The sequence below is a fragment of the Acartia tonsa genome, chromosome 4, assembly GCF_053477335.1.
Source record: "Acartia tonsa isolate MP-2025a chromosome 4, ASM5347733v1, whole genome shotgun sequence".
Taxonomy (NCBI): domain Eukaryota; kingdom Metazoa; phylum Arthropoda; class Copepoda; order Calanoida; family Acartiidae; genus Acartia; species Acartia tonsa.
In genome coordinates, this window is record NC_137263.1 from 36,859,994 (window position 1) to 36,880,711 (window position 20,718).

At 31.1% G+C, this 20,718-nt stretch overlaps 1 protein-coding gene across 1 annotated transcript in view; it reads left to right on the forward strand.

Moving 5' to 3' along the window:
• The window catches only part of LOC145318314 (titin-like), a 50,839-nt gene that overhangs the window by 18,717 nt on the left and 11,404 nt on the right, over positions 1 to 20,718 (forward strand). The window contains exons 3-7 of the mRNA XM_080159619.1: positions 4,986 to 5,112; positions 5,879 to 5,955; positions 7,453 to 7,540; positions 14,646 to 14,694; positions 19,835 to 19,916. Of these exons, the coding sequence (XP_080015745.1) occupies positions 4,986 to 5,112; positions 5,879 to 5,955; positions 7,453 to 7,540; positions 14,646 to 14,694; positions 19,835 to 19,916 (423 nt within the window). The remainder of the gene's footprint in view (positions 1 to 4,985; positions 5,113 to 5,878; positions 5,956 to 7,452; positions 7,541 to 14,645; positions 14,695 to 19,834; positions 19,917 to 20,718) is intronic.

Below are 20,718 nucleotides of genomic sequence, written 5' to 3' on the forward strand. Positions count from 1 at the left end.
GGAAAGTGACATTAAATTACACTAGTACCCAAAGTTTACCATTCGTTGGCTAAAAAACTTTTATTGAATTTTAATTTGTTGATTTCATACAAGCATTGTCCAAACTTTTAAACCAATCATTTTATTTACAGAAAGCATAATTTTGTCTGTTATCATTGGGTATACAAATCAATTAATCGTCTCATCCCTTAAAATCATACAATAAATAAATATTAGAAGTTAAATGGATTAAATTGTTTAACCCACAAAAACGTACAAATTTCCTATGCAATGTGGTTGATAAAAGGTAGGCACCAAGGTGACCGAGAATGTAAGCAAGTTTAAAATGTACAAGGGCAAATAACCAATTAAATACTGCTTCTTAAAAGTCTCTTATTATATAAACATTTCAATAAATAAAACTTTTAGAAAATAAATACAAAACTAAAAAAAACCATATGTATACAAAATATGTTCTGATAGGAAATGTATGTATAGGTAGGCTGGATAAATAGTCCATATATTTATCTGGGAGGGAGGAGACATTGGACTTTAATTCATAACAGTCACAAAAGTTTTATAAACAAATTCTTTGATTCGTTAGCTAAAAATTTTTATTCATCATCATTTTATTCACCATTTTCATATCTCTTAAAATCCCTGAAAATTATAGCGGGAGAAAAGTATAGCAAAGTATATATAAGATTCATGGAAATGGGAGAGAGGAAGGAGTGAGAAAGGAACAGAGAGAGGTGAGAGAGAGAGAAGAAGTGAGAGAGGTACAGAGAAAGGGGAGAGAGAGAGAGAAAGAGAGAGAGAAAAAAAAAGAGAGAGAGAGAAAGAAAGAGAGAGAGAGAGAGAGAGAGAGAGAGAGAGAGAGAGAGAGAGAGAGAGAGAGAGAGAGAGAGAGAGAGAGAGAGAGAAAGAGAGAGAAGGAATGAGAGAGGTACAGAGAATGGGGGGAGGGAGAGAGAGAGAGATTGAGAAAGAAATAGTGTGAGAGAAAAGCTTTAATCTTGAAAAATCTCTTCATCAAAGAACTTTAGTTTCAAGTTTTATAATACAATATAATAATTTCAAATAACATAAAATTTGCTACTATATACTAGTACTAGCGGCTACACCCCTAGAGGCATTTAATTTTTTTTTTATTTTAAATATCTAATTTGAGAAATCATTTGTCTATGTTATCAGCTGTTAAATTCATGTCTCTACACAGCGCGACTAGGCTAGCGACACTATGAGGCGGAAAGATTTAAATTTTTTTTCGATTTTATTGTGATTTCTCTTGGGAGGGTGGTGGTACCCTCCCCCAAAATAGTTATAAACCTTCCCGGGACCTATGAGAAGCTACCCTGGGAGAACCCGATCGGTTCAGCGGTTAGAGAGATCCTTCGGTACAAACAAACACACAAACATATAAACACACACACAGACACACAAACATCCTGTTACTTTATTATAAGGATACACTTTTATTCGGAGGGGACAATGGACTGTCGATTATACTTTTCTTCGCCCCTAGCCTCTAGGGGCTTTGCCCCAAGAGGTTTAATCAAACCAATTTTTCGTATTTTAGATTTAAAAGAAAAATTAAAAAAAAAAAATTTTTTAGGGGGTGGGAAATTTTTTTCGGGGGGGGGGGGGGGGGGTAGTCGACCCCACTATTTTAATTTTAGTTTAAAAAAAAAATTTTTTTTTTTTGGGGGGGGTATTTTTCATTCTTTGAAAAATACCCCCCTCCCACCCTCCCACCCTCCTTGAAAACCTTCCCGGGACATATGAGAAGCTACCCTGTAAAGGAGAACCCGATCGGTTCAGCGGTTAGCGAGATCCTTCGCTACAAACAGACAGACAAACAGACAGACAAACAAACAGACAGACAAACAGACATCGTTCTACTTTGTATTATAGATAATCTCTTATTAGTTAATGAATAGGTTGGGGACTTTAATTTAATCTTGATTGGGTAGTACACAATAACAATCTTTACAATTTTTCACCAACAATTTCTATCAACAGAAGTGGTTATTTTGTTTATAATCATTTGGGATATATATAAATTTTTCGTAATTTGTCCCTCAAAATCCATGACTTTTCTTAAAAGTATTAGGAGCAAAGCTTTTCTTTAACTTTATCGAAGCAGCTTACATTGCCTATAAAAAAATGACGGCATACAATACAAATGACAAACAAATTTTATAGGCACTATAAGCTGCCTCATTTTATTATGAAAAGAGGGTAATTTGACGGATTCTGAATACTACTAAAAACTTAAGCTACAGAAGAAAAAAAATCACTACTATGAATAAGAAAAAAATAGACAATCAAACAAACATAAAATAAGAAGATAATATAGTTATATTTCTTTTTGTAAATAGTTCTAAGCGCATTAAATTAATGTCTAGGCTTTACATTAAACTAGTTTAATTACTAATTAGACTGAATTTAATGACTTATGATTCACAAGATTTCCTCATCAGAGCAAGGGATAGGAAAATGATTATTAAGATAACTAAAACAGCATTTTGAGTATTCAGAGGAGGATTTATAATAACAGTTTTGTTTCAGGTTTTAGGCTATTTTAAAGATGCTTTAAAATTTCCTTTAAATACTTTATTTTAAACTAGCGGCTACGCCCCCTAGAGGCCTCTAGGGGCACTTAAGGAGGGGTAGTCGAATTTTTTCTCTCCATCATTTTTAATTTTATTTAAAAATTTTTTTTTTTTATGGGGGGGGTGTATTTTTCATTACACCCCCCAAGAAAATAGTTATAAACCTTCCCGAGACCTATGAGAAGCTACCCTGTTAAGGAGAACCCGATCGGTTCAGCGGTTAGCCAGATCCTTCGGTACAAACAAACACACAAACACACAGACACACATCCTGTTACCTTAGTATAAGGATATTAATTTTTAAACTTGTAATTTCAATAAAAAAAAACTGAATTAGAAAGGAATGAGACTGGAAGATAAATTGATTTACATCCCTAATGATAATAAACAAAATATTTTGTATATTGGATTATTGATTGAAAAGTTTTACCTCTACTAGTTAGGAACCAACCAATAAAGTATCCAAAGTTGTACAGCCTGGTTGTGCGAATGGGGCACTTGTCCAAAATCTGGAATGTGGAGATCGCTCTTCTATGAGTACTACTTAAATCCTACTTTTACTGCAATACACATAGACATTCTCAAAGTCTGCTTGTCAGTGAAGAATGCTTTTCCTTTTATTCCCACAAGTATAATACGAATTTGGTTGAACTCGTGGCTGTTCAACAAATACCCACGCATGGTATTATATTGCTTAAAATTAAGAATAAATGGCTGGTTATTATGTCCGATCTATATCATATAAGTATATCAAGTACATAAGAAGGAAGATGGTTTTATAAAGTGTATTTATATTACAAGCGAATCAGTTAAGTATGAAAGATACAGGATAGGAGATAATAAACATAAGTAGTGTAGGACAGGAGATTGCCTTAAGTCCAAAGCATCTAATTGTGCATAGTGTTAGGCCTCTAACATAAGACCTAGGCACAATTCATGCTAAGTACTAAGGAACCTAAATTTAAACTACAATGCATGCTAAATTAACTAAGATCATTACCTTTAAGCCAGGAGAGAAGAAAGAACTTAATAGTTCAAGAGTTAGTAAATAACTGACTGATTTTAAGAGGTGCAAGTTATAAAGACAACTTATTACCAGGATCTAGTCCTTGTCTGTTCAATAAGGTGTTTGTATGTTAAACTTGTGACGTAAATGTAGCTGTGGCTGTAGGTATGCTTAGTTTTACATAATGGTTACATGATTACTTTAATAATAGATACAATTTTTTATATAAGCATATAACATTTGTCAATCACATATAGATTACCATAGATAGGCTAGTATTACCCATATATAGTGTTATATTGGTAATAATAGGCCTGAAATTGCATAAAAATACATTAAAACTGACTGAGGGCTGACCATATTATCTGTGTCTTATGCCCTGAAGTGCGAGAGATAATTACTATAAACTGTCAATCAAAATTTAGACCAAAGTCTTATATTGTACTAATTTATAGAGGGTATAAATAAAGTGAACTAGATGCGAAGCATTTCTATAAAAATCTTGTCTGTACATTCAAAGAATTTTGAAATTTAGATGTCGCATCTCCAAACCAATGAATAAGATAACGTGGTTGGTTGGTTAAAAAACTCTGGATACATTATTATTTGGATCTTACACCAGATGTTCTCTAATAAAATGAAACACGCAATGGTCTAAAATAATCATTTCCTTTTTCCATCCCCTTTACCCCATCCCCCCCCCCCTCCTACTGGAAGAACAAACAGACCAATAAGCGAGTTAGCATGTTAGCAACCTAAATTGACGACATTTTCCCCTGTCATAATATCTACGTATATACTACATCCATTATAAATATAAACAAGTTTTTATTCCAAATGCTGAAATTAATAGGTCAATAATTGACAACTTATTATGAAAAGGGAAATCCATTATTATACCTTGTCAATTCTGCATCCAACATTAAAATATATTCATACTATCTTATTTATTTATTTGAATTTTAAAAATGACGCTTAGTACCACCCAATTATGATAACCAAAATTATTCCTTATGTAGATCAAAATTATGGAGAGAAAAGTTTGTACCACCCAATCAATGTTTAACATTTAACCTCGCATGTTTTAAGCTAACCAAAAGCAGTCTGTGAGTATTTAATCTCCATTACGATTTCGTAAACGACTGGATAATTAATTCTGAAATTACAGTCATGTTTTACATGTTTACAAGTTAAGATAGAGAGCTGATTTTTTGTGAAGTTACTTAGTCCTTCAGTCTGTCGGAAATGATGTCAAAGAATTATTTTTTATTTTTTATTGCATATTCCTTATAACTTTTTTTTATTGCAACTGAACTGCTATAGAACTAGTTTGCCAATCCATGAGTATTTTTTGTGCCATGCTAATTCTGGATGTTTAATTTTAGGCCGGTAACAATATGGAAGCCACGGCCAGTGTTCCAGAACCCAGGTTATAACGGAACCATCCACACAGTCACACTGGGTCAGACAACACACATAGATTGTCAAGTCAAAGATCTGCATGGCTACCAGGTTGGTAAATTTCTTACTTAGTATGAATTTGAGATCTTAAGGGATAAGACAATGGACTTAAAATTTGTATATGTATTTGCCCTTTTAATGATAAATAAAACTAATCCTTTTGTTGTAGATTAACATTATGTTTTGAAATAAAAGGACACGGTTTGTTTGAACCATTCAATCAAAATTCTAAAAAGTTTTTAAAAGAACTAAAAAGAAAAAGTTTAAGTTTCCAATCCCTTCTATGTCACATTTGTGACTTCAATAGTTAGAGTAGGGGGAATGGTTTGGCCTAAAACTTACACAACTAATTACCTTGCACAGTTAGGACTTCCAGGTGGTTGTTACTTAACATAATACCACGGATGTTAATTATACTTGGTTGTTGGACCTGACGTTAAAGTGTCATGGACATCAGCCTCGCCCGTATGAGGCAATTTAAGTTATTTATAATTTGGATAGTCATTTTAAATCTTTAAATTACTAATTACAGGTTAGCTGGTTAAGGAAAGTAAATAGTACAATGGATCTATTAATTACTGGATACTTGATTTATAAGCTATCAAACTAATATTTAATATATTACAGGTTAGCTGGTTAAAGAAAGTAAATGGTACTATGGATCTATTAATTACTGGATACTTGATTTAAAGGCTGTCAAACTAATATTTAATATATTACAGGTTAGCTGGTTAAGGAAAGTAAATAGTACAATGGATCTATTAATTACTGGATACTTGATTTATAAGCTATCAAACTAATATTTAATATATTACAGGTTAGCTGGTTGAAGAAAGTAAATGGTACTATGGATCTATTAACTACAGAACATTTAGTTTTCTCTGCAGATGCCAGGTTTGTTTAAGTTTTTTTGTATACCTATTAATTGCATAGATACACCTTTTTGCCTTAGGTATATTCTTATATTAAAATACTAGGATGTTTGACTATTTGTCTGTTTGTATCGACGGATCTCGCTAATCGCTAAACCGATATGGTTCTCCTTTACAGTGAAGCTTCTCGTAGATCAAGAGTAGGGTTTAAATCTATCTTTTGTTTTTGGGGGGGGGGGGAGAACAACTAACCTCTGAAGAGAAATCGCCACAAAAAAAATACCCCTTCCCCTACTTCCCCAAGTAAAAATTTGAATTAAAATTTAATTGCTCCTGAAGAAATGAAGCCCCTCTCTCCTTCTAAACAAAATACCAGCATCCTTAAATTAGAATACACCCTCAGTTGTCATTTGTCATTTCATACTTTTTATATTTATGTATCTATCTACCTACATTCAAATATAAACATTTATATTTGGTATAGAATTCTAACAGGGGCATACTTGGGCATTTTTTATAAGGGGGTGTCAAAAATTTTCCATTAAAGAGATATTTTATCAAAAAAATACTTTTTATCATTTAAATCTTATTATTTTAGTGTTTCTTATTATTATGTTATTATTATAAACAAAGAAAAAAATAAGTCATTTTAAAGGAAATAATATTTTGTTTTGTAGAAAAGTGGAAGGCAAAACGTTTATTCTTCATATGAAATATCCCTAAATTGAAATATTAATAAATTTACATTTGATATGGTTGTACTGTACATGCCTACAAAATAAAAGCACCCCTGTGATACGCACCTAACATTGCAGCTTGTGTATGGTTTTTATGGCTTGTTTATTCTAATGGATTCAATACCATCATCACAAAATAAAATTTTATATTTCTACCTTTCTACCTTACAAACAAAAATATTTTTTTTGTAGCGAAGCCATTCTATAATTTGCAACTTCCGCCTGTCTGTAAGAAATTTGGCTCCTGTACAATTAATAAAATTGACTAATAAGCATCTTGTTGGTTTAACTGCAGAAATATTACACTTTTGAGCATAGACGTCCAAGCTTTTTTTTGGGGGGGGGGCAAAAAATTTTAAGGGGGGGGGGGGGTAAAATGGCGCGCGCATTAAATGGGGGGGGGGGGTAAAATGAAAAAAATTTTGGGGGTGCCTATGGCACCCTCAAAACCGTTTGGGGGGGGGGGGGTAATCGCCCCATTACCCCCCCCCCCCCTTAGACGTCTATGCTTTTGAGTACTTTTGATACACTAATACCTGTATAATAATATATATTATTTAATGTTTAGATTTTGTGGTGTACACTGTAAGCCCAGCCCGACAACTAGAAGTTGGTCATCAAATCCTCCATAACAAAGCTACCTATATGATAATCAATATTATCCTATGTTTAGATATTCTGTGGTGTGCAGTACACCCCTCCAGACAACTGGAAGTTTGCCATTGATCAAATCATCCTAAACATTGCTACCTGTATAGTACTCTATATTATTCTATGTCTAGATATTCTGTGGTGTACACCCCACCGGACAACTGGAAGTTGGTCATCAAATCCTCCCAAACCAAGGATTCTGCTACATATCTTTGTCAGGTATACATATTTAATCTTTATGTCTGCACATAGGTTTCTGATTTAACCAAGAGGTGAATATGCATTCGTTGCGTGCATACCTAGGTTGTAAATGATTCTGATTATTAATGGATTTCTAATAATGAGATTGTTTTTATAAAAATTATAAATTTTAATGTAGAGCAGATTTTTGGGGTATAGTCCTTTCCACGACATATCTCCATAAGGAGCGATTCTTCGTAATTTTAAAATGGCTTTTTATAGGTTATTTTAGGTTAGGTTAGGTTATATTGTGTTAGGTGATTGCCCCACAGGGTTAGGTAAATGGCCCCGCAGGGTTAGAGCCCCCCGCAGGGGCTAGAAATAGGAGAAAAGCTACTGTGAAAAATACGAAGAATCGCTCCTTATGGAGATATGTCGTGGAAAGGACTATACCCGATTTTTGTATATCTTTTATTATTATTAAAACTAAAAGCGGATACGCCCCTAGCGAAATCTAAGGCACTTAAGGTAATGGAGGGAGGTCGACCCTACACTTTCAAGTACAGTTTATAATTTGGAGAGAATTTCTAAATTTTGGCGATTTATGGTTCTACAGGTAACGAGATCTTAAGCTACAGACTGACATCTTTTTACTTTATATACAATAAGGATATGATAATTTGATAAATTATAATCTAGATCTATATTAGTGTCTTTTCCTAAAGAATTACTTACATTGTGTGAAACTTATAAAAATAATTGTTTATTTAAGCTACCTGACCTGAACTCTATAGTTATATATTTTGTAACCCTAAAGCCTACCTTATACCCTATATACTGTAATAATAAATCCAATTTTCTGTTTGTTTGTTTCTATTTAAAAGTTTAACCTTATAATATATTATATGTGTTAGGCTTGATAGATATAATCAGACTTTACTTTTTACAAACTTTTTGTAAGTTTCTCTACAATTGACGTCGGTTAGTTTTTCCGTCCGTACATTCAAGACGTTTCCATCAGTGTTAGGCATGATTTAGAGCAGAAAGACTGACATTAATGGTAACTAATAGAGTAGCTTCGTTACCAAAACACGTAATAACATAGTCTCACTACTAGCTTTTGATAACTGTATCTAACATTAAAAGTTATTTTTTTTCTAAGTATAACACAAAATTGAAATTGATATTACAATCAAGGAATAGTTATATAGGCAAAATAATGTAATTTCGATACTATAAAACATCTCTTATTAAATAAAGTATTACTAAAATGCAAAGAACACCCAACAGACGTAAGGAAGAATAAGAATTACAGAGTAGATACTCAATGTTCAATATTTATAGAAACGTTTAGACATCTATCTTTAACTGCAGCCGAGAAAACTAAACTTTTTGATTGATTTCAATATTCCTTTGTTTTTGAAAGTGACCTAGTATATTTATATATATAATGCACTATATAAACATTCAAATATTGAACCTTTTGTATTTTCAACTTTTTACATAAAAAACTTAAATTTGTTTAGTGTTTATCTTTTGCTTTTTATATATAAATTTTTATTAATACTTTATTAGAAAACTTTAGTACTATACGGTTATATAAAGTTAATTTCCTATATATAGTACTTCTATTCTATTAATAAGTAGGGTATTTTAGAATTGGCATTCTGATTCCAATAACAATTAAGTACTCTATAATAGTTACCAGAAAAATATATATATCTATAATAGTAGAATGATGATGCCTGTCCGTCCGTCCGTCCGTCTGTCTGTCCGTCTGTCTCCTAAGAACTCGGTAACCACTGAACCGATCGGATTCTTCTCTTCAGGGAATATACCTGCTGGTCTTGTGGTGGTTTCAGGCTATTATCTTGGGGCGTTGGACACCCCCAACCCCCCAAAAAATAAAAAAAATTCCCCATTAATTTTGTTTTCTTTGATGATGGAGATGATACCAACTATTGGGTGCTGTACTACATTTTTTAAAATCACCTATTGAGGCAAAGCCCCTAGAGGCTCGGGGCGAAGCCGCTAGTGTTTATTAAGGTATGACGTTCTACATGATTTTAAGCTTCGTTTTTATGAATGTTGTTATTCTTGTTTATTCGAGATTTTGTTGGTTCTATGCATGTCCTATAAATCTTATTATCTAAGTATACATTATGTAAAAAATATAAATAGATACATAGATACATACTTAGACTGTGTAGTTTTAAAGGTTTATCCTCTATTCCTTTGGAAAATTATCCTATTTCAAAGAAAAGTTTTCAAATGCGCAGCTTCTCATGAGTTATTTACTTCCCTCAAATCTATTAAATTTTATAAATTCATGACATACTTTGTCCATTACAATAAACAAAATTACCACTATTGAAAGTTAAAATCTATTAGGGAATGATTCGATACTGCTGGATTGTCTAAACTAATAAATATTTACCAACGTTTTTAAAGTTTTTAATTCAACTAATTAACGCGGTTATAATATATTAGGCACCAGTGTAAATATACAATAAATACAGTAAATATACAATAATCAACAGATTTCAAATAAACAAATTTTGATGGATTGTTATTCCTTCGATAATTGTGCAAACAGCTGTACTTTTATTTCCTTCAACATCACCTATGGTCGATTTCTTACTTGTTTTTCTGCATTGAGAAATGAAAGTTTTGGAGTGATCTTGGATAGGTAGAACTTACACATTATTTACATCAGCCTGTCTCAAATTATTATTTATTTTAGTAGACCTTAACAATCATATCTATTAAGCTATTTAGAAATAAAATCTTATTAGACCGTAACAAAATATTGTGTATATTAGTATGTCTTAAAATATTATTTATGTTAGACTGTCTCAAAATATCATTTATAGTTGACTGTTTTAAAATATTATTTACATTAGACTTTGATAGGATGTCTCAAAATATTATTTGAATTAGTGTGTCTCAAAATATTATTTATGTTAGACTGTCTCAAAATATCATTTATAGTTGACTATTTCAAAATATTATTTACATTAGACTTGTTAAAAATTTTTATTAGACTTTCTTAAAACCTTCTTCACTTATGACTCTCTCAAAATGTCTATAAGATTACGCTTACTCAAAAATTTTATTAGACTTGCACAAAAAAGTATATTTTTTATAGAATCTAAAAACATTATATCATTTAAGAGTGTCTTAAAATATGTAGCGAATTTTACTGGCTAAAAATATTTATAGATGGACACTTGCTGATGTTATTGTTTACATTAGCTTGTGTCAATCTTCGCTAAAAGACTGTCTCAAAATATCATTTATATTAAACCGTCTCAAATTAGTTTAGTTGTTGAAAAAAATAAATATGTATATTAGCAGCTACGTCAAATCTTTTAATTTTGAGTGTGTTACTGGCTAAAAATATTTATAGATGGACACTTGCTGATGTTATTGTTTACATTAGCTTGTGTCAATCTTCGCTAAAAGACTGTCTCAAAATATCATTTATATTAAACCGTCTCAAATTAGTTTAGTTGTTGAAAAAAATAAATATGTATATTAGCAGCTACGTCAAATCTTTTAATTTTGAGTGTGTGTGGGGGGGGGGGGGAATAAGGGGTTTCAAAGGTATGAAAGGGTTATCTAATGTAGTTTTGAAAACTTTAATTTTGCTAGTTTGTCTCAGAGTATCATAAATTCTTCTAAATCAATTCCATTCAAATGTTTGGAAATATTATAAATATTATTAAGTCTCGAAATGTAAAATTGTTTTGCTTCCTTATATATATATATTGATTTTTAAAATGGGTATTATCCTCTTAGAAATTTTTTCATCAATTTTGAAAATTTGAGTAACACGAAAAATTTGTTTGATCAAACCTCTTGTGGCAAAGCCCCTAGAGGCTAGGGGCGAAGCCACTATTATTGTATATTCTAGCAGCAATTTCTTGACACATGATTTAACCAAATTTAATGTTGGTATAGATTTTATGTAAATATCCCCACATCCTATCAAATATTTAAATTAAAGCTGAATATTCCAAATATTTCCAATTCTCTTACACTCTATATTACAGGGAGATAAGTTGATTTTTGTGTAATAAAGAGATTAAACTTCCATTAAAATCTATAATTGATATCCTTTGAAAAATAATTATTTTGACTTCATGTGTAATTGTAAATATATTGTAAAATATATACATAAAAAATAGTTATTCAGTATGAAAAACTAACAACCATAAAATATTATTCAACATATTTTTCTTCATTAAAAGCATTAATTTTTTGCTGTAATAAATAAGAGTTAAGTTCTCTGTGTATGCTGATTTAATATCCTATTGTATAAAGTAGTAAGATTTTCTTGTCTGATGCTATAGATCTTGCAAAATACTGGTTTGAACTGGTTGTGCTTTTCAGGGAAGTCTTGTAAATGGTTGGGGATATTTTTTTGACATCCCCATTTCTCTCCTGTAGGCTAGGGGCGACAGCAACTTATATTTACAAGATCTATAAAAAGAAGATTGGCTACACTAAATCACCATAATCAATTGAATATCTTGACTATAATATGTTCAGTCTCTATGCCTGGTGCCATCATTTGCCTTATATAAATTTATGTTATGAATATGGCATATTTTCTCTTTCACTTTAATTTTCTTACAATTTTAGGTTTTGAATTTTATGACATTTTATTATTCTTCAGTTTTTCCTTTCATTCATTCATATGTAAAGATGTAAAACTTTTTTTTTTTTTTTTTTATATTTTGGCAAAGTACTAAACTTAACTAAAGTGTGCTGGTTTTTTACTTGCAATTGAATATAAAGGGGCTTTTAAAAAACATTCAAATCCCTTTTTTATAAAAGAGTTATGATTTGGATATTCATTATCTTTTTATTTTTGTTTGAGAATATTTTTTTTTTCGAATAATAATTAAAAGTAGTTTTCCTTTAAAAAGTACTTTTCTGTTTTTTTTCATCTCTCAAATTTCTATGACATTTGAATAAGAATTTAATATACAATGTGTTTTCAATATTTGAATACTCATAGCCATTGACATATTTCAAAACTAAGTCTAAGATTGTACACATGGATATTCTGGATAGACAATTAAACATTATGTTATCTAGGCTAAACAAAGTATAAAAGTCCAACAAATATTTTAAATTTATTTTAACTTCTTTTGGGGGAAACTGAATATTAAATAATGTTGATTTTATAATTTATAAAAGAAAAGAGAAAACTAAAATTATGCTAGTAAATTGTATGGGTATAAAACCTAAAGAGTATGTTGGATTTTAGGAAAAACTGTCAAAACTTGCTTTTTCAAGCAAAATATTTGAAGCAAGCAGCAACGACATTTGAATTTTGTTTATTTTGAATGTTAGAACTCTTTAATTTTCTAGATTTTTAGAAAAATCTTGTTTTGACTCTAATCAAGACTTTCTATTTCAACCCTTTTTTCTCTATTCCTACATCCCTGAAAAATGTGACATTTGTATATATTGACATGGGATTTAGATTTATTTTATGTTTATGTACTTCACCATTACTTTTAGTTTCTCCCAGGGATAAGGGATAAGAAACGTAAGAAAAAATTATTCCAGGCCTATTTTCCAACTAGGCCCAAAAAACCAGTTACGGGAGGGTGCAGTAGTTAGAATTGACAACTATCAACTAGAATAATAAAATAGCTAAATAAGTCCAAAGAAGATAATAGAATAAAATTCAGATAGCCTCAAGTATAAATAGAACTTTTTTACCCAATATATAAATGGCGTTTGTTAAAATTACGTTTTGATGTTTTTTTTCTCCCAAAATTGTTTTTATCTTTTACTCTAATAATTTGAATTTTTCAGAAAGCTATCATTGGGTTTGTCGCAGACAGATTTTAGGTTGTGTTATTTTTATTTGTATTAATGAGTAAACATTTTATTTGAAAATATCATTGCTTATTAAAATTGAAAATAATTAAATTAATAAATAAGCAATGGGTAACATTCTATCAAGTTCTATGGATACTATTACGTAATATATATAGCTTGCCTCCAGTTGCCCATTGGTTGATACAAAATAAGCCGATCCTTATTGGTTGAGAGCGATAGCTAATTTGGAGCTGCCTCCAATGACTATATTTACTTAGGAAGTGGTAAAAGTTGCAATATCCTTTGTGAAACTAGGCCAGGACCTAATTTATGGCCAGGTTTCCTATCTCTTATCCCTGGTTTCTCCTCCTGTCAAAATTCATTTTCCATAGGGAAGTCAGATTTTCTAAATGCAAAGGAAACAGGTGAAAAATGTGGTATTTCTAAACTCTTTCCTTTAAAATTTACAGGGGTTAGAGTTTATTATATCAAGTTTTGAAATCAATACTTAATTTAGTTGGAAAATTAGATTAATAAAATTGATATATTTAGTACTATATCCTTTAATCCTTTTTTTAGTTTTTAAAGTTGCCTGTAAAAGTAAAAAAAACAGGTTGGATTTTTAAAAACATGGCAAGGTTTTATTTGAAAATTGGACAATTTATTTTACAAAACATTGGATGAGAAAAAAAATTGGATTAAAACATTGGATGATTTTTTTCTTCAAACATTTGGTGGTTTTATGTAGAAAAGAAATGAGTTGGGTTTGGGAGAAAAAATATATGTTTTGGACTTTGGCTAATACCTGGTAAAAAGTATTCCTAATTGGCAGATTGAAATAATGAATTATGAACTAGAAGAAATATGGAAATATATCTAAAATGAAAAAGTTTCCAAGTTAAAAATGCACCGAGTTATAAAAAAGTTGAAATTACTCGAGTTTTCAACTTTAGATAGAACATTTAAGTCAGTAATGTTTTATGTTTTAATTTATGTATATTCAGAACTCAGGAGCGTGCAGGAGGTGGCACCTGAAATACCACTGTTATGCCTGTAATTTATGTCACCTTTTTACCTCGTATGTCTTTCTGATTTTATAAGTACTTACAGATTTTGTCAATTTCCCCCACCCCTTATCCACAGCTTTATTTTGAAATAAAATTTCTGTGTGCTCAGTGCAATAATTTAATTGCTGAATCCCTTTCTCTGCTAAGACTGAATGATGAACTAACGGACATTTAATAAATATGTGAAAGTAACAATGGTAAAAAGTAAAAAAAAACTAATGATATATATTTTATAGGTGAACAGTCATCCTCCAACATTCATCATGGTCAAGCTTCTTGTCATAGGTAATTATCAGGGTGCCAGGGATTTATATTAGGCAAATAATTTCTAGATGATATTGGAGAAAATAATATGTAGATTGTTCATTACATAAGGAACATATTGTCAACCCAATTATTAGTATTATTCAGTATTTATGTACGTTACCAATAATTATACACTAGTTGCCCCTTTTGTAGATAACAATTATTGGCTAAAACGTTTAGACCCTCAACCTAATGAACCAACCAATCCAAAATCAATAAAAGGTCCTAAAGCTGTTAACTCAACGAATACGAAAACTTTGGGGACTAGTGAAATAAACAGCCTAGTGCCCCCTATCCCTGATCCCTGAATATTATTACTATTACAATTATTTGTATCCAGTTTATCTATGACTAGCGGATACGCCCCTAGAGGCCTCTAGAGGCACTTTAAATGTTTTTTTTAATAATACGATACCTATCTATGTTGATTTTAAGTCTCTACGATACCTTGCAATGTTGCGTCTCTTAATGAAGTCTCTTAAGGTAAAACATTTTTTGATATATTTTGCTATTTCTCTTGGGAGGGTGGTGGTACCCTCCCCCAAAATAGTTAAAAACCTTCCCAGAACTTATGAGAAGTTACCCTGTAAAGGAGAATTATATCGTTTCAGCGGTTAGCGAGATCCTTCTGTACAAACATACAAACACACAGACAAACAAACATCCTGTTACTTTAGTATATAGCGGCTTCGCCCCTAGCCTCTAGGGGCTTTGCCCCAAGAGATTTTTTATAACTAATTTTTCGTGTTTTAGATTTTAAAGAAAATAAAAAAAAAATTTGGGGTGTCCCAACCCACAAGAAAATAGTTATAAACCTTTCCGGGACCCATGAGAAGCTACCCTGTAAAGGAGAACCCGATCAGTTCAGCGGTTAGCGAGATCCTTCGCTACAAACACACAGACAGACAGACAGACAAACAAACAGACAGACATCGTTCTACTTTGTATTATAGATAACGGTATATCTGTTTTTATCCGCACTGTAAAAGAAGTTAACTTTTCAAACCGATTAATTAGTAAATTCTTGATTATTGGACGTTTAAACTGTTAAAGTTTTTTTCTTATAAATTCAGTTTTATTATTTCACTTCTTGTTATGTTTTAAATTGAAATAAAGGTGACAAGAACTGGTGTAAAAGCTTCTCCAATGTAGTCTAATGTATTGGGCTAATTCTTATTATGATCTCTAAATTTTTTTTAAAAAGCTACTGCAAATTTTGTATGGTGAATAATGCTTTTAAAGTTGGCAGTAATCTAATGTATTCACTTTTAATCAGAGGCGCGCACACCTTTTTTTTACCAGGGTTGAGATTTTAAAAATTTTAAATAAAAGGGAAAAACTTTGAATGTCCGTTTCTTTGATAACTATTATATTAATCAATTTGTGGATGTTATTATCCTTGTTTTAAATAAAAAATTAATTTCATTCCCTCTTCTTAGTTGAAAAAAAGGTTGAAAATTTGATGAAAAACCTTATAGCTTAGTAATTATTTTCTAGGGGAGGATGTGAGGTGTATTCCCCCTAGTTGAATTCACGCCACTATGCCTTTAATATGATTTTGATAGAGTGGATATTTTAACAAGCAATAAGCAACTCTTAAAATCATTATTTCCATAAAATTTTAAAATAAACAGTTAGGTTGATAATTACATAAAGATTAACGACCAATTCTTTGCCTTTGGATGATCAACCATTAACCATGGACACCCATTTGTTAAGTACATGACTAACATACCAACATACTTATAAAATTGCATTCGTGGAATTAAGGATCTATCTTCCAAACCATTTACGAGATATTACTGAACATCGTATAGAGAGACCACCTCTAACTTTAATATTTAGGATTAAACTTAATTTAATAAATATGTCAAAAATTCATCGTGTTTATTTGAAAAATTGGAAATTCTGGAGTGTTAAGATATTTCCTTCGCTACTAAGAATAAAGTTCTTACTTGTTTTTCTGTTGAAATTTGCATGGTAGGTGTACTCAGGAAAATGTGTGCATACAGTCCAAAAGTGTGCAAAAATATTTTTAGCAAAATTTTTACAATTAGCTGAAAGTTATAATTTTTATATGTCCTGATTACTCAAGTTTAGAATTTTAATTAGATTTAAAACATTTTCGAACTTCTTTCTTGATGATAGCTACCCAGTAAAGCGAGTATTCTTCGCTATTATTGAACATAATCGTTCTTGTTGGTTGTTTTAAAGGAACAAAATTACACTTTATCTCACCACTCTGTGCTACACTAAAAAGAAGTTAAGGACAAATTTAAAAATAAGTTTTTTAGTATATTTGAGTACACATTCTTCATCGACCATTTGTTTTGAAGAAAACCTAATATAATTTTGATGTATATCCATTGTTCAGGCAGGGTAAAAACAAACACCTTAATAACTTTATATTTTGAGTATTGTTTCCAAAATTAAAACCAAAAACATCATAAAAACTCTGTATTTTTAAACGGCAAATTGTATAGGTGGGCAATTGCTCGATGGGTAACTTTTCCAACAAGAACAAGGTTTTGTGCTTAGTGCAAACCTAATTTAACTTCAACTTTTTGTTTATTGAATCCCAGCGTATGCTTTTATCTATCTATCTATTTATGTTTAATATCCTTACTTGAAAGCTGATCTATCAAAAGCAGAAAAGTATAAAAATTGATTTTACTTACAGCAGCAGAAAAGAATTACTGTATATACTTTAACAAGGACCAATATTTCAAAATAACAATACTTAAAAACAAACAACTGGAAAAAATTTGTTTTTAATTAAATTTAGTTTTCTACGGCTATAGATTTTAAAATGATAAAATTTCCAAGGACGTCAAATGGGATGGGGGGGGGGGGGTGATTAACTCCCTCCCCCCCCCCCCATTCCATCGCTGCACATGAATTGCCCAACTTATTTATATTTTGTATAACTCTCCTAAAATGAAAGTCTGAAATTCCTTTGATCCCACAACCTTAGTTTCAAGAGACCTTAGTTTCTATGAGTTCGTATAGGAAGGGTTTTCTCAGTGTTAACGCCACGCGCCTGACCTAGCTGCGATCCAAAAACCTTAAGTTTGTAATTATTATGACATTAGAGCCAATATTTTGTCAGCTATGATCACCTAGGTTAAAGTGAATTTTGTCAAAACTCAAAATATATTTTTCAAAATATATAATGTCATCCACGCACACTTTTCACTACAGTCATATAGTAGACACATAAACGCTTGAAATCTGAAGAATATTACCAGTTTGGCAGGGTTCAATCATCTTCGTATTATATAAAGTAGTTAGCTATTTTTGTCTGTCCCGAAGGATCTCGCTAACCACTGAAACGATATGATCCTCCTTTACAGTGAAGCTTCTTATAGGTCCTGGTAAGGTTTTAAACTATTTTTGAAGAAGTTTTCTTCACCCCTCCCCTCAAAAAATACTTTTAACTCTTTTAAAACTCAAATTTAAAAAGGGATGAGGTCGACTTTTCACCCTCCTACCAGTGCCCCTAGAGGCTTCTAGGGGCGTAGCCGCTAGTATATATATAAAGTATGGAGCCTAGATGCTAGGGGTGCATCCGCTAGTAATGTACAATACAATAAGTGCTGTTTTATATTGTGTGCTATGAACACTTGCATCCTTGTATTAATGCTTTAAAAGTGCCTTTATGTAATTGCTTTAATTGCGAAAATTTTCGTTGATTGCTCTCGATTATTCGCTTTAATTTTGTAGCAACTATTTTCTTATTTTTCTTACATGCAAGAGTATTTATGTAACAGCAAATTTATTGGATTGGTTTAAAAATTGCCATTCAATATAAAAAGTGGCTATTCATGACATAATATGCACATTTTTTGTTTTGTTTTTAAGCCTATCACTGACATATAAGACCATAAACATTTTGCTACTATTCTAAGTTTAGCGTTTTTTGTGAGAACGACAACAAAAAACTTTAAAATTCTTGACGTAATTATTTTAAATTCTTTGCCACTTTTAGATTGCATACCAATTAATTCATGGATAAATTGTATATTTCTAAGCTTAGAAATATCCTAGAGAGCGTTATGAGACTATAGCCACCGGTTGTTATCAATTCAAATATTCCTATAACAATTAGGTACGATTTTGAAAGCGTTGCAAAACTATAATGGTTTTAAAATATCCGTACGTTCATGTTGAATTTTATCCTTTTGATAATGTGATAGAATTATCCTATTCATTTATTTTTTGGAACACTGATTCCTATTACAACAAGGTACAATGTTATAAGTTAAGCATCTCTCTAATTAAGTCCTAAAAGTGTAAGTATGTATCCTGCATTTAAACAGTTTTGCAAAATATTTACTTACAATATTATTTCGACTTTTTTAGCCTTATTATTCAGTTCTGACTCTCTACTACCAGTTCAGAACTACGCTTTTATGGATTTAGTCATCCTTTGTTATTATATGTTGTGGTATTTTCAATTAGTTTATGTTTTCCTCAATATTACTTTTCACTATATCCTGGAAATTTGCTTCTTGCACTTTAAGGATATTTTCTTCTACAAAGAATTTTACTACCTATTATCCTCTATTTTATTTTTGGTAGTGCAGCTACTCCATAATTTGGTGGGTACGTCGATATGTCACAGCATTTATTCTATGAATTATAATTATTGTACTTGTTTTAATACCTTCAATCAATGATAGATGCATTGCTTGATTGTTTAGAGATTTAAACATTCAATTAATATTAGATTAAAATAAAAAAGATTTGAAAAAATGAAAATATGAATTAAAATATAGGGAAACAAAACAAGATTAAAAGTTCTCCAAAAATGAAGACGTCAGATAGTGAAGCAATAAGTAAGTGAGCCAGCGAGGGAAAATAGGACCATAGACAGCTTTTCACTGAATGTAAAATAAAAAATTGATTCCAGTTTTCTTAGCCCCAAGGGAACGAATGACCGGGCCCACAAAAGTGGTATTAGATTTTGGAATTTTCATTTTATTATTAATGAAAAATTGTCTATAACACGATACAATACATGATTTTTCTGTATGGTTCTAATCCAACGGATATTTATTGGTTTTAAAGCCACTCTGGAAAATATGATATTATATGGTAGATGTTATTATATGTTTAGTGCCCTCCCTCCAGATGATTGATGACATGGGGGACCCAGTGACGGAGAAATACTTCAAACCTGGCGGAACTATTGTACTAAGGTAAGCTATACTAACTATAGAGCGTGCTTCGCATTTACGGCGAGGGTCTGAAGAGATAAGACAATACACATTCCAAATTATGATAAACAAAATTACCCCTCCTGTAGATTAGAATCTATAGCTTGGACATAGTTTAATAAAGATTTTAAAAGAATAAAATTCTAAAATAAATCTTTTGGTACCAGTGTAATTTTCAGTTCAATATCCCCTCCCTTCTTGGTTATAGCTAAGAAAAACTCAAATAGTATGAAAAAAACTTGACCCATAAAATTTTACTTTTTTCCTTAAAGTAAAAATGTCCCAATTGACCAACTTTAATGTATAAAGAAATTAGGTCACCCCTACCTACGTAGAACAATTTAAACGTGCGTAATATCATTTAATATTTTATAATCCCTCAAAAGCTTAATATAGAGGGAATCCTGTTCAACTTTGAAGCAATCAGTTGACATTCAATTTATATCGACAATATAGTTGTTATTCAAAATATTATTTTAGAGTATAACAAAATAGAAACTTATATCTACCATGTAACATTACTGTTAAAACTAAAGGTTGTAAACCAGGAAGGAATGGGGGATTGGACCCAAAATTACTCTGATACCCATGGTTTTATGAAAAAATTATCTAGTTTGTTCACTTAAAAGCTTTAAGGCCTTTATTTAATCTTAATTGGCTGGTACAAAATAGCATTGTCCAAACTTTAAGACTAATGATTTCATTTCCATGTACATTAATTAATCGTCCATTGTCTTACCCCTTCAGATTCCTGGCAGTTACCATATAGAGAAAGGAGGTGGGG